The 13,197-nt window shown below is 49.5% G+C and overlaps 2 protein-coding genes; both read left to right on the top strand.

Moving 5' to 3' along the window:
- Positions 1–866: 866 nt before the first annotated feature.
- CHC_T00008874001 (retrotransposon protein) lies at positions 867–2,566 on the top strand. XM_005710273.1 has 2 exons: positions 867–1,778; positions 1,859–2,566. The coding sequence occupies exon 1, from the start codon at positions 867–869 to the stop codon at positions 1,776–1,778; it is 912 nt and encodes a 303-aa protein (XP_005710330.1). The 3' UTR covers positions 1,859–2,566.
- Positions 2,567–10,572: 8,006 nt separating this feature from the next.
- Positions 10,573–10,782, top strand: CHC_T00000635001 (hypothetical protein). The gene has a single exon (XM_005710272.1). It carries the CDS (start codon positions 10,573–10,575, stop codon positions 10,780–10,782), a length of 210 nt encoding a protein of 69 aa, XP_005710329.1.
- The last annotated feature ends 2,415 nt before the right edge of the window (positions 10,783–13,197 follow it).

Raw genomic sequence — 13,197 nt, 5'->3', positions numbered from 1 at the left:
AATGGGGTGTAGAGTGACACAGTGACAGGGTGACAGTGAGACGGTACGTAATCCCAGTATGTAAAACCCACCGTTGCCGAAACCCAGAATGATTATAACCCAATCAATAGCGAAACCCAATCATAAACTAAACCCAGGGCACAGCTAAACCCAACCCAAACGTAAACCCCACTCCAAACGTAAACCCAATCCAATCCTAAACCCAATCCAATCCTAAACCCATTCAAATGCTAAACCCATTCAAATGCTAAACCCATTCAAATGATAAACCCATTCAAATGCAAAACCCAATCTTCCAATGTACCAATGTACCAATATACCAATGTACCAATGTAATAAACTACCAATGTACCAATGCACCAATGCACTAAACTACCAATGTCCCAATATACTAAACTACCAATGCACCAATGCACCAATGCACTAAACTACCAATGGTCCAATATACTAAACTACCAATGCACCAATGTACCAATCTACCAATAGACTAAACTACCAACGTACTAATCTACCAATCTACCAATGTACGAATACATATATTATATACGGTGATAACCCCTACTCCTCTAAATCTCCGAATCCCACCGAATCCCCTACTCCTCTAAATCTCCGAATCCCACCGAATCCCTAAAGTACAAAAATCACCCTACTCCTAAATCCCTTACTCTATATTATAAAAGGAAATATCCCCTAATCCCCTAATCCCTTGGTACCGGGGGCCAAACCGGTCATCTCCCAGCCATATCGAGCAGGTCCTGGGGCCAGGAAAGTCTTGAAAGAATCCGTACAGGAGATGCTGGACAAGGATGTCATCGAGCTCGCTCAAAGTGAGTGGGCTAGCCCGGTGGTGCTTGTGCCCAAATCAGATGGATCTCTTACGGTTCTGCGTTGACTACAGAAGGCTAAATGCCATCACTGTGAAGGATTCATATCCGTTGCCAAAGATGGAAGACTGCTTGGACTCGCTGGGGGACGCTAAATGCTTCACAACCCTCGATTGCAACAGTGGTTATTGGCAGATCCCCGTGGCGGAAGCCGATAGAGAGAAGACGACGTTTACATGCCATGAAGGTTGTTACCAGTTCCGGAGAATGCCCTTTGGCTTGTGTAATGCTCCAGCCACCTTCCAGAGAACACTAGATATATTACTATCAGGATATAGGTGGAAGAGTTGCCTCGTGTACTTTGATGACATCATCATTTTCTCGAATTTCATTGAAGAGCACTCAACTCACGTTCAACAGGTTTTGAAAGTCCTCCAGGACGCAGGACTTTCTCTGAAGCTTGAAAAGTGTAATTTCTTTGCTGAGTCGGTCGACTATCTTGGCCATGTCATCCGCCCTGGACTTTTGGCCGTTGCCGAGAAGAACACCGATGCCATCAAGAAGGCACAAGAGCGGACGACGCAAACTGAGCTTCGCTCTTTCCTTGGCATGTGCAATGTTTACCGAAGGTTCGTGCCGAACTTCGCAAGAACTGCGGCACCCCTTAATGTACTTTTAGCAAAGGGGAAGCCTTTCCAATTAGAGAAATTCTCGGTTGAACAGTCCAAGGCTTTTGGTTTACTGAAGACCGCGGTTATAAGTCCTCCCATTCTCAAGCTACCGCGCTCAAACCTTCCAATCTCGGTCGACACGGATGCTTGCGAGCGACAAGTGGGCTGCGCCCTGTTTCAGACATATCCAGACGGAACGCGCCATCCGGCGGGATTTTGGAGTCGTTCCCTGATCCCAGCGGAAAATAATTACAGCGTCGGCGAAAGGAATGCCTCGCCATAATTTGGGCAGTACAGATTTTGAGACCATATCTCGAGCGGAAGCACTTCGAGCTCTACACAGACCATCAATATTTAAAGTGGATGATGAGTCTAACAGACGCCAGTGGCAGGCTTGGTCGATGGCGTCTCCGCCTACTGGAGTTCGATTCCACAATCAAGTACCGCAAAGGGGCTGTGAATTGCATTGCAGACGCTGTGTCAAGGCTGCCGACATTTGGCGGGTGTGCGGTCGAACCTGACTCAGACATTCCTTGTTTCTGGGTTCAAGAGAACAGCGTTTGGATGGATGAAGATCAAGATGACGAAGATGTCAAGATCGAGCTCAGACGCGATGCAATCACGTTAGATTTCAATGACGAGGGGATCTGCGTCGTGAACGCTGAGAACACAGATCTATCTCCAGTCCGAATCGAAGAGCTGGTGATCTCTCAAGCTAACGACAGATACTGTCAAATGTTGAAAGAGAAAGTCGATAATGACGAAACAAGTCGCTTCGACGTCGACGACCGCGGTCTCCTGGTCCGCGTTGCCCCTTTCCACGACTGCAGACAAATTGTCGTACCGACCATGTTAAGGCAAAAGATTCTTTACCTATGCCACTATACAAGAACATCAGGTCATCCTGGGGGTACAAAGATGTTCTATACAATGCGACGCACGTTCTACTGGCCTTCCATGGCATTGGAATGTCACGCCTGCGTGAGACAATGTGACTCATGCGCCCGCAAAAGAGTACAATTGCGCAAGCACTCTACATTTTTTAACTCTTCCCCGCGAGAAGGGCGCTAGAGTTCGTCGCCATCGACATTTTGGGACCTCTACCCCGATTGACAAGAGGGAACCAATACCTTTTGGTCATCTCAGATCGGTTCTCGAAGATGACAAGAGCGATACCGCTGAAAAGCATCACATCAATGACAGTGGCAAGAGCCTTCGTCGAGAATTGGATTTATCCGTATGGACCACCTGCCTATCTTCTATCCGATAACGGTGGTCAATTGGCGTCGAAGTTCTTCCAAAAGATTTGTCAAATCATGGGGATTCGCAATCGCTTTACCACTGCGTATCACCCTCAGACCAATGGTCAAGTGGAACGGTTCAACCGAACCATATTATCGGGCATACGCCACTACGTCGTGGAACATCAAAAGAAATGAGATGAATACTGTGGTCCTCTGACGTACGCGTATAACACGCAAGTACATCGCAGCACGGGATGTACACCATTCGAACTTGTGTTGTCACGACCTCCAGGGCCCGTGGCCTTGGAAAACATTCCCGAGAATGGCACAACGGCAGAAACTCGAGGCGAACGTATGGGGCTGATGGATCATCTTAAAAGTCTCATGGACGGAGCCACCGACACGCTAAGAGCAGCTCAGACACGATACAAGGAAAATTACGACAAGCATGTCAGAAAAATAGCATCCCCAGCGGATGTTGGGGACAAAGTGTTCGTGAAGAGACAAGTACCGCTACGTACTGAAAGTGGAGGGGTTTCCAGGAACAAGCTACAGCCAAAAGCAGATGGACCATTTGAGGTCACCGGAGCGACATCACACACAGTCACTATTATTCGTGATGGCCTCACCGAGACGGTAACCAGGGACCGGGTTTCAAAAAAGACAGTCCAAGCAAGAATTACAAGAGAAGTCGAAAACGACAATGAGTCTGAAGACGGAACCCCCAACCTGCCCGCGGCCAGCGGCAGTCAATCAGCCCATCATGAGACTAGGAATAATTCCTATGATGAGCAGGGTGATAGGACGCCGTCAGAAGACATTTCTGTAAAACATCGGAGACCCTTCTCTTGCCTTCGAAGATCAGAAATCTCTGAGGCGGAATATGCCATAGACGGCAGAAGAAAAGAGCACTCATTTGACGCAATTGTCGCGTATAATGATCGAAACGATCGATTCAGAGTCCGATGGACTGGTTATGATGAGTCGGGTGACACTTGGGAACCAGGGCGTAATTTGCCTTTCAACTCCGTTGTCCGCTATTTCCGCCGACGGGGCCGCCAGGTTCCAGAACACCTTCGCCATCTTCTGGCTACGACACATTAGTCAAAAAAAAGTCCTGGTATCCCAAAGCCTTTTACAAAAATGGCTTTGGCAAGTGTCGGATGGAACAGTCGAGAAAATAGGAGAAGGTCAAGAAAAGGGGCTATCTAGAATTTATTCAGTCGTGAGATCGATAACCGGCTGAGGCAAGGCGTGCGCCGGTTCAACAGAGACGTATGTCGTGCGGGGAATCTGGAGAGGGGGAATGCCTTGCGAAATATCAATCTCGATATCCACAGGCGCATCCAGATCTTTGATCTCCTCCCTGCTCGCGGGGTATGAGGGACAGGCTGTCACAAGGCTGCCCAAAGGGCTACTGCGCAATAGGGTTTCAATTACGTCGACTACACCACTGGCAGATGATGGCAGTGCGATACCGACAGATGCCATCCTCGGCTGCAAGCCCCGCTCGACGAGCAGTGATCTAATCTGTGAAATGCCACTCTCTACAGTGCCAGTATGGCCATCCAGAGGAGTCGATGAGGACAGTTCGCGTGCTTCAACCGACGCCGATGCTGTCCTGTTGTGATGTCCCACACCCCGACGATTCTTTCTCTCCCGTCTGCTGTTACTACCCGCATCCTCACGAACGCACTCCCATGGTGCCAGGACCGGATTTGGCACGCAGTGGTTAAGAAAACCCGTATGCAACACGCCTGTAGATGGAATTGGTTCGCATGGACGTCCGTCACAATCTTCTTGGATGTACATCGCATCCGGCATTTGTGTTGCCCATCGTTGCGCGTCGAACTCGACATAATCACCCGAGTCATACACCGGGGTACCGTAATGGTTATACTGTGGAACCTTTCCGTTACACCGCCACACGCGGTCCCATCGGATGACTTCCATTTCGTGAAGGAGTGCTTCTAACTCGACCATGTGGTCATCGTGACCAAAACAAATGGCATCAACGCCAACTCTGCGAATTGCCGCAATTAAGGAAGGGGAAAACCGAAGCAAACGGCCTTGTCGGGCTACATGGATTGCCTCCGTTGCCGCGAGCCAAGCAAACTCTGTGTACAAAAGTTTCCCGAGGCAATCGTCAAGGCTTGCTACTGCCAAGCCGATTCCCAAATACGTCACGACAGGTGGCGTGCCGACCGGCACCCATAGAGGAACCTCCAACGTCTCCCAACCTTTCGGGACCCGCGGCCATCGTTGCCTCACAACCTCCGATCGCAGACCAAAAATCTCTCCATGCTGCACAGCGGCGAACACGCCAAACCGGTGTCGTGATGAACGTTCCCACCGACGCCATGATTGAGGCATATATTTGTGACGACCGTCGACATGATGGCCCTGGGGGTTGTCATAGAAGGGCCAATGCGTTGGGTGGATCAGCGATACCTTCGCAAACAAGCAGCGACGATCGAACTGCTCGGCATCATCGAAGAAACCGATCGTCGCTCGGGCAGCTGCCAACGCACGGCAATATGCCAGTTCACGTCCGTATCGGGCGAACGCCACATCAAACTGCCAGTCGGGCGGCAGAGCGTCGTCGTAGAAGCTGTAGTCGAAGCGCTGATTGACCATGGCCTGCGGTGTCCAAGTTCTTGGGAGGCGGTTCGCCGATCTCCAGTTCTTGGGTGCGCTGCCACATCGCCAACGCAAGTCCCGCTGCTGGAAGACTTCGCGCGGTACCGCGTGGCCCCGGAGCCACACGAAATTGCCCACCTCGGCGGCAGAGCCCTTGCGCATGAAATGGGCCATCCGGCTTGGGCGCAAGCGCACCCAACGTCACGCAGACAAAAAAAAGAAGAAGGAGATCGTTGTCATAATCAAGTGCAGCGCCGGGACGGCTTCGGTTTGGGCGGGGGGCCGTGTGGTATCACAGCCCAGATTTGTAATTTGTACAGCACCCGCCGCCGCAGGTGCCTTACAGGCGCACGGCTACACGTGGGCATCACAGGCCGATGGACTACATGTGTTCCTTACAGGCGCACGGCTACACGTGGGCATTACAGGCCGACGGACTACATGTGTGAGTTACAGGCGCACGGCTACACCCGAATACCGCAAATAGTCTGGGTGGGCTAATAGTGTCGATACACATATTAGTATAGGCTGCAGTAACTTCTGTGAGGTGTTCTTTATTGAAAATGCTTTTACTGTAGACTACACTAATAATTACTTCACGTATATTAGTGGAGACGCGCCAAACAAACAAGAAGCGAAACCGAAACGGTCCCTCAGACACAGACGTTGGCGGGAAGCTCTTGTATCCGAGTTCATACCTTTCTAAGCACATCAAAAGGGTAAAAAAGCTCTATAAAAGCCTCATTATCTCGGCACCTCCAGACAACAATCGCAAAAACTATCACCGAAGTCTTTGTCCTGAACATGGACTGCTCTGCATTGCCTATTATTCGGGCTCTTAACCGAGCTACTACCAACACATCTATAGCCGCAATCGCCTGTCTCACCCCTGCAAATGCCTCACATGTCCTCATGACACCCCTCCATAACCGCCACACCCCCTCTCTCCTCACGGCTCCAATCCCGAACTCATCCCTTCCCCCTCCTGCCAACGGCACCCAATCCGCCCGGGCATCTATGAATGCTACACCCTTGGCCCCTGTACCGACCCGAGCACTACAAAATTTACTAACCCATGCTGAGCGTATTCGTGTTGTCACATGGATCGTTGACGCCGCAAGCACATATGGCGCGGGACACATTGCATCGCGTGCCATTCGTCGCTTCCCCATGCTGTTCAGAGGTAACGCAAAGGCGAACAGCGGGAAGGAGAACAGGCTCTGGGCGGCGCGAGAAGAATTTTTGTCCTATTCGAGAAGTGTGGACAACCGTGGCATACCCCTTTTGATAACCCGGGTGACAAGAGTGGGATTCGAACGACTGTATATCAAGGCTCGGACGGGAAGAGGGCGCAAACGTGCCGTTTGGGTTGAAGCTCTGCATATTGCGCTTCTGGAAGATTTTGATAGGTTGCGGAAGACAGGATTGAGATTCAGTGCTAAGTTGCTACATCATCTCTCATTGCATCTCGTGAAGGAGTCCAGAAAAGTAGATTATCATGTAAATATGATAGACGAAAAATCCCAAAAATCAATTGTCGATATGATAACTGCACGTTGGGTATAGGGGTTCATGAACCGATATCATATTGTCAGCAGAGCGCAAACTGGGAAATTTATGGTGTCAGCAGGGAAGCAGGCACAGATTGAGCGAGATGTTGCGTTCCACCTCGGAGTCGTTGCTAGGGATTTTCGCTCGGGTGCTATTGACGAGAATGATATCTGTAACGCAGATGAAACGCACTTCCTTATCAACATCGATAACAATAGGACATTGGGGAAGTGTGGCGACTCAGAGGTTAAATATTCTGATGTTGTCTCTGGCTCTGAGGGAATGACTATGATGGTAAGGATTTCAGGCGGTAAGGACGCAATTATTGAAGCTCCGTTTATGATTTTCCAAAACGCGAATAGAAGTTATCCTATACAACGGGTTCCTGACAATATCCTCGGGGTTTCGTACCGTTATGGGCCTAAAGATTGCATGAAAAGAACCGTCTTCACCCAGTACCTCTCCGAGAAAAAGGTCATCCGGCCTCTTCCTCATGGCCGCAAGCGTATTTTGTTTGTAGACAACTGCAGTGGACATGGAGCATCTACAACTTTAGCGGCGGCATTGAATTCTATCAACACTGAAGTGCGATTTTTCCCACCCAATGCGACCGATTTGATCCAGTCAGCGGACTCATTTGTTATTCAAAAATTAAAGGATGCATGGAGGTCGCGTTGGGATAAGTACAAGATGGAGGTGATCATGAAGGACGGGTTTGCGCCGCTTTCAGGGAAAATTCCTAACCCAGGCAAATACTTTTATCTTCGTCTTGCTGCCGCTGCAGTTCGCGAGTTCAATTCTATGCGCGACAGAGGCGGCATTCGTTTCGCACGAAAGGCGATGATACGGACTGGTCTTGCTTTAAATATCAATGGGCAGTGGGCGGAACGACAGCTTTTCCCGAAGCTGCAGGAGATTGTTAACAAATACCGAACACACTTTGAGGGAGCACCAGTTGTTGATGACCTATAAAGAGAATAACTGCCGACGAGGTATGTTGCTCGTGATTTGATTGGCCCATTCAGTAAACGAGGAAATAGTGTAGCCTGCACTATTGTAATATATTTAAATAATTAGTCTATGCTAATTGCGTTTGTCCTGCATATAGTGTCGTTGCACATATTAGCATAGGCTGCAGTAAAATCAGTGAGGGCCTGTTTTGACGTTGAACTTTGAATAGTACAGCCTAGACTATTTGCGATATTCGGGTGTACACGTGGCATTACAGGCCGATGGACTACATGTGTGCCTTACAGGCGGACGAACTACACGTGGGCATTACAGGCCGATGGACGATACGTGTGCCTTACAGACGCGTGCCTACACGTGGGCATTACAGACCGATGGACGACACGTGTGCCTTACAAGCGCGCGACTACACGTGGGCATTACAAGCCGATGATGTACTGTATACAGTACAGTCCGGAGGTTGGATATGACAAGGTACAGTAGTAATAGCATAGTACAGTGCATTGCACCATAGAGTACAGTAGTACCGTAGGATGGACAATGTCCAAGACCCCGCGACCTCGCTTATTTAAGCGACGGCGCCGGGCAATGACAGTAAACAGTCAAGGATCTTTTGGGAACGGATTTCCTTCGACGGTGCGACACGGCGGGTCAAGACAAGCCTCTGACTTAGGCCACATTGTCGGCATCTGTCTTGCGACGTTTCCCTGGCGTCTGTTGCCTTTACTTTACCTTTTCCATTCCTCCGTCTTTGCGACTACGCGGGTTAAAACTAGCCTCTAACCTAGGCGTATTACTGTCGCACGACCTATTTCTCTCTCCCTGTATTGTGACGATTGTCAAGTCGCGGGCTACGACAAGCCTCTAGCCTTGGCGGCACTATTGACATCTGTCCCGCTCGTTCCATCTAGAAGTTTCCGCTACTTGGCGCTCCGCCCGTGTCTGACACTAGTCTTTAGGCTCGGGTTCCCCCCTGTTTTGTGTGTTCTTACACCAACCCTTCCAGTGCTGGTGGCATTCCGGGTCCGCACTTCGACCAGTACGTCGTGCTTTTACAGTCGGCCGACGTACTTCCCCTTTGCTCTACCACAGTCCAGATCTATGGCGGGACACCCCCTATTGGTTGTTACCTCTTCCTCGAGCTAGCTCATAGCTGGCGACAGCCACTATTCTACATTAGACACCATTTCTTTAACGTATTTATATGCCCTCGGCAATAACATCCTGCAAAACATTGGGATAGCATTTGTGAATACACAGAAAGCCTAAAAATCTAGTGACATTTCGGTCTTCGGTTGATATTTTAAACAGGCCTTTTGCTCTCGAAGATATCAACACATAACGTTTTGAGGTTGTTCGAAAAAGCTTCTTTTTGAGGCATTCTGAAAATGGCTGGAAAAGACGTGCAGATCTCACCAAACTCCACCCTTCCGCAACGCAAAAGTCAACTGCAGTGGCGAGAGTATCTTTTTCCTTCATGTTGAGCGAGCAAGTCGGGAAAAAATAAGTTGAAAATGACCTCATATGAGGTCACTTGTCGTCTAGACACTAGAGGGCTGTATGCACGTATTAGTCTATCTATATTGCCAAACGGTAGGAAAAATATAAGCAAATTGTTTGTCTCCCGCCATTTGCCTTTCATCCGAAGCTGAGATCGAGCCTCTGCCGTACCGTACTCACGTATCCGTGGATGCCTGCCAAACTCCTCTATCATCCCGTCCCTCCATTTCTCACAATGGTTCCAAATGGTTCTCGAATGCACTATTCGCTTACCTTGCAGCAGAAACAAGATTTGTTTGACGGGGGCGAACGCCTTCGAACCCGAGGAACAGTGCCAATTCAAGCTTGTCTCGTGCGTTGGCCCTAGATCTCGCTTTCGTTTGCTTCGCGAGCCCAGCCAAAGCACCATTTCACGTATCATCCTCGATGCTTGTGGGCCATCTCTGTTTCAGGGGATTGCTACAGTAAAACCGGGTTTCGCACCACGGCAAGACATTCTGAACTCCTGATTTTTCGCACTTTGTGAACACTCTGTGAATGCCTACTTCCCCTTGTATTTCGGATCGCAGTCGGCAGTAGGCAATCATACAGGATTATAGATGGGAGATTATCGATTTGCGTTGGAGAGACGGATAATATTGTTTTTTCTCATTTTAGGCTATTTATAGAAATGATAATATTTACATTATTTTATACACGGATTGGAGTTTTGTTTCCTCTTCCACCTAAAAGGTTTAGAAAATTCATCCAAGTTTAAGAAATTTTTCTGAATTAAAGATCTTTGGTTTTCTTCAAAGCGAGGAGAACCGTAGTCGGGCTGGGCTCTTCAGGGCCTCCTTTAAGACAGCATGGACAGCCATGTTTGGATGTATATGTTTGCGATTTTGAAAATATTACATGTCCAATAATTTAATGTATTGTGTCAGCGCGCCGTGATCCGTAAATTGGCTCAAGGGGTGCATCATACCGGGCTATCGATAGGGAAGCGAACGGTCTTTCTGAGCAGTGATGCAAGAAAGTGGCCGCAAAAAAGCCGCAAATCTCATTATCTTACAGTGCCTCGTTCGATATAGTGCCGTTTTCGGCCCACTGACAGAGGGAGGCACTATATCGCGATCCCCGTGTACTGGCATTCAGGGACGTCAATAAAATGATTCAATTGAATTTTAATGTATGCTAAATTGGATCAAGATTGAATTCAATCGCACTTATGCGGTAGGCGACAGCCAATGGTGTGCTCTCGTATGGCACGTTGGTAGCGACAGATTCCATTATTTTAACTTTGTGTGCGCCATCATACTGTTAAGAAAAGTATTAAATGGACCAATCAGGTGCACGCTGACGTCCATACATGTCCAAACATGCCCGTCCATGCTGTCTTAAAGGAGGCCCTCATTGCTCGTGCGGTCTGCGTCCCATGCTGCCGAGCTCGGATGAGCTCTCCTGCCGCTTTAGGCCAGTCTAGCACAGGCATCTGTTCTTCTGACGCAATTATCGCCTACGTTCTGTGCTTTCAGAAATCCCCTTGCAGGGTACTCACGACTGTTATCGACGACGCTTGTCATCTTCCGACTTTCACTTATGAAAGTGAGGCAGATTACAGTCCATCCCAGTGTTGCAACGATCTTGCTTCTTCCGTTAAAGCTTGTTCACGAAACCCAACCTTTCAAACAGTCGCCGAATTGCTGCCGAGAGAAGACGATGGAACCAGTTTTATGTACAACCCGGATGGTCGCGTTTATCTCTCACTCGTAACAACACCGTTGTTGATCGATTTTGCTTGCACCGATCCAAATGAGTATGAATGGAATGACGCTCGGACCTTTCACGACCTGCTGTGCAAGGAAGAATACACGGGTGATTATCAGATTGCGTATGTGCTTATCGTGAACCTGTTACAGTCGTGTGCAAATTCCTTGGAACAACTCTCCAAAACCAGCCCTTCTTGTCAACACACATGGATTGAGGGAGGCGCACCATATTTGAGGGCCATTGTCCGCAGTCAGGGTCTCGCCCCGACCTCTCAAGTGCAACGTCATGCTTGGACATCGATGGCGTTGTTGTTTAAAGTGAACACATCCGGTGGCTGGTTCTACATCAAATCTGCACCGCCTGGCTGTCCGGAACAGACGATCACTAAATGCATTGCCAATCTATTTGCGGCCGATACGGTTGATGTTGTTGCTGTAGATGAGAGTCTCCGTTGTGTTGTTACTAGAGAATTCCTCACTGTCCCCGCCACTTCTGCAAAGGAGACCGAAATTGCTCTTGGTAAGCTTGCGAAAATTCAAACACGAGCTATACAGCATATCGACGAGTTGAAGAGTAACGGAGTTCTGGATTGCTCCCTTGCTAACCTTGCGGAACAAGTGGACGACTGGATCATGCACCCAACGTTCAGCGAGATTATGCGCAAAAACGATTTGTGCACTGAAGACCTACCTCGTATTGTTCGGAAGTTATGCGCAGAGCTCGATTCTGGCAACATGCCGATGACGCTCGTACACGGCGACTTTGAGTATTACAATTGGGCTCACCGATAGGCCGTTTCTACCGATGAGGGGATGTTTGTCTTCGACTGGGAATGTGCGTGTATATCTCATCCTTTTTGCGACTTGCAGGCGCCGAAGAGATTCTCCGAGAAAGGTGTCCATCAGTACTTGCAAGCGTGGGCGAATTATATCCATCCGAGCAAAGCTCGGAACCTTCTCGAGATAGCAGCTACGCTTGCTCCTGCTCTGCGCATCAGTACTACAATGAGGACGGTGCGAGCAGCTCCTCGGAATCATTTTGCGTATGAAATGATTCTGTGGACGAGTGTTCGTGCGTTACTTACTAGCGGAGTGTAGGACTAATTGTTGGGACTCTTATGTCGAAACGCAAACACGGATTACTGTACTTGTTCCCTTCTTGCAATTCCACTTGCTGCAAGAGGTTCTCGGACATCTTGTAGAAACTAGATAGAACCTTTCAACGACTTGATGCAATGTGTAGTACAACGGCGCGAAGGCAACGGCGCCACCGCTGCCGCCCCGGGATACAGTACGATGGTTGTAAGCGCGAGAAGAACTGTAAGGAGTTATATTTACAGCACACAGCCGGTGCGGAGTACAGTAGTACCCCGCTGGTTACACGTGTAGGATCCGAACGGTAAGTAATTAGTAATTAGTAGTTAATGGCACAAATTAGCCAATTTAGCACAGTAGCTGGTATACAGTAAGTAACAGCTACTGTAGCGGGACAGGTGTCCTGGCGTCCCACTTAGGGGTTAAGACCGGGGGCACCTGCCCCGTTCCAGTAAACGGAGGCAGACTCGCCTCCCTTCCCTTTACGGCTTTTTGCTAACTCCGTCCGGTTTTACCTCTAAGTCTCAGGCTTCTAACCCGTGACCGGCCGTCCGGATCTGACACCACCGACCGGCTGCGCGTCACCGGCCACGTGAGCCTTCCCTCTTTTCGAGTCCTTCCGTACGGTTCGCGCTCGCGTGGGTTACCCAGCGTCGCGCGCTCCCTTACCTCCAACCCCCCTCGTTCCGAGTGGTCGGGACGAAGGTAGTTATACCACACAATGAATGTCGTCTTCAGTGACGTCCGTCACTCTTCTGCGGCCTGTAGTATAATGACCGGCGCGAGCGCGCGGAGGTCATCGGACGGCCGTATACGGTATACACGTGGGCGGCTGTGCCCACGTGTAGCGAGCGCGCGCGCATGCCGAGCGGTCGTAATCTGGCGTACGTGTACGTTAGCACACGTGTCGTCCGTGCGGTAGTCTGTAAGCAACACGCGTGTACAGTGGTGC

The sequence above is a fragment of the Chondrus crispus genome, genomic scaffold (assembly GCF_000350225.1).
Source record: "Chondrus crispus Stackhouse genomic scaffold, scaffold_549, whole genome shotgun sequence".
Taxonomy (NCBI): Eukaryota; Rhodophyta; class Florideophyceae; order Gigartinales; family Gigartinaceae; genus Chondrus; species Chondrus crispus.
Note: the sequence above shows the minus strand (reverse complement) of the source record. Positions and strands in the feature narration are given on the sequence as shown.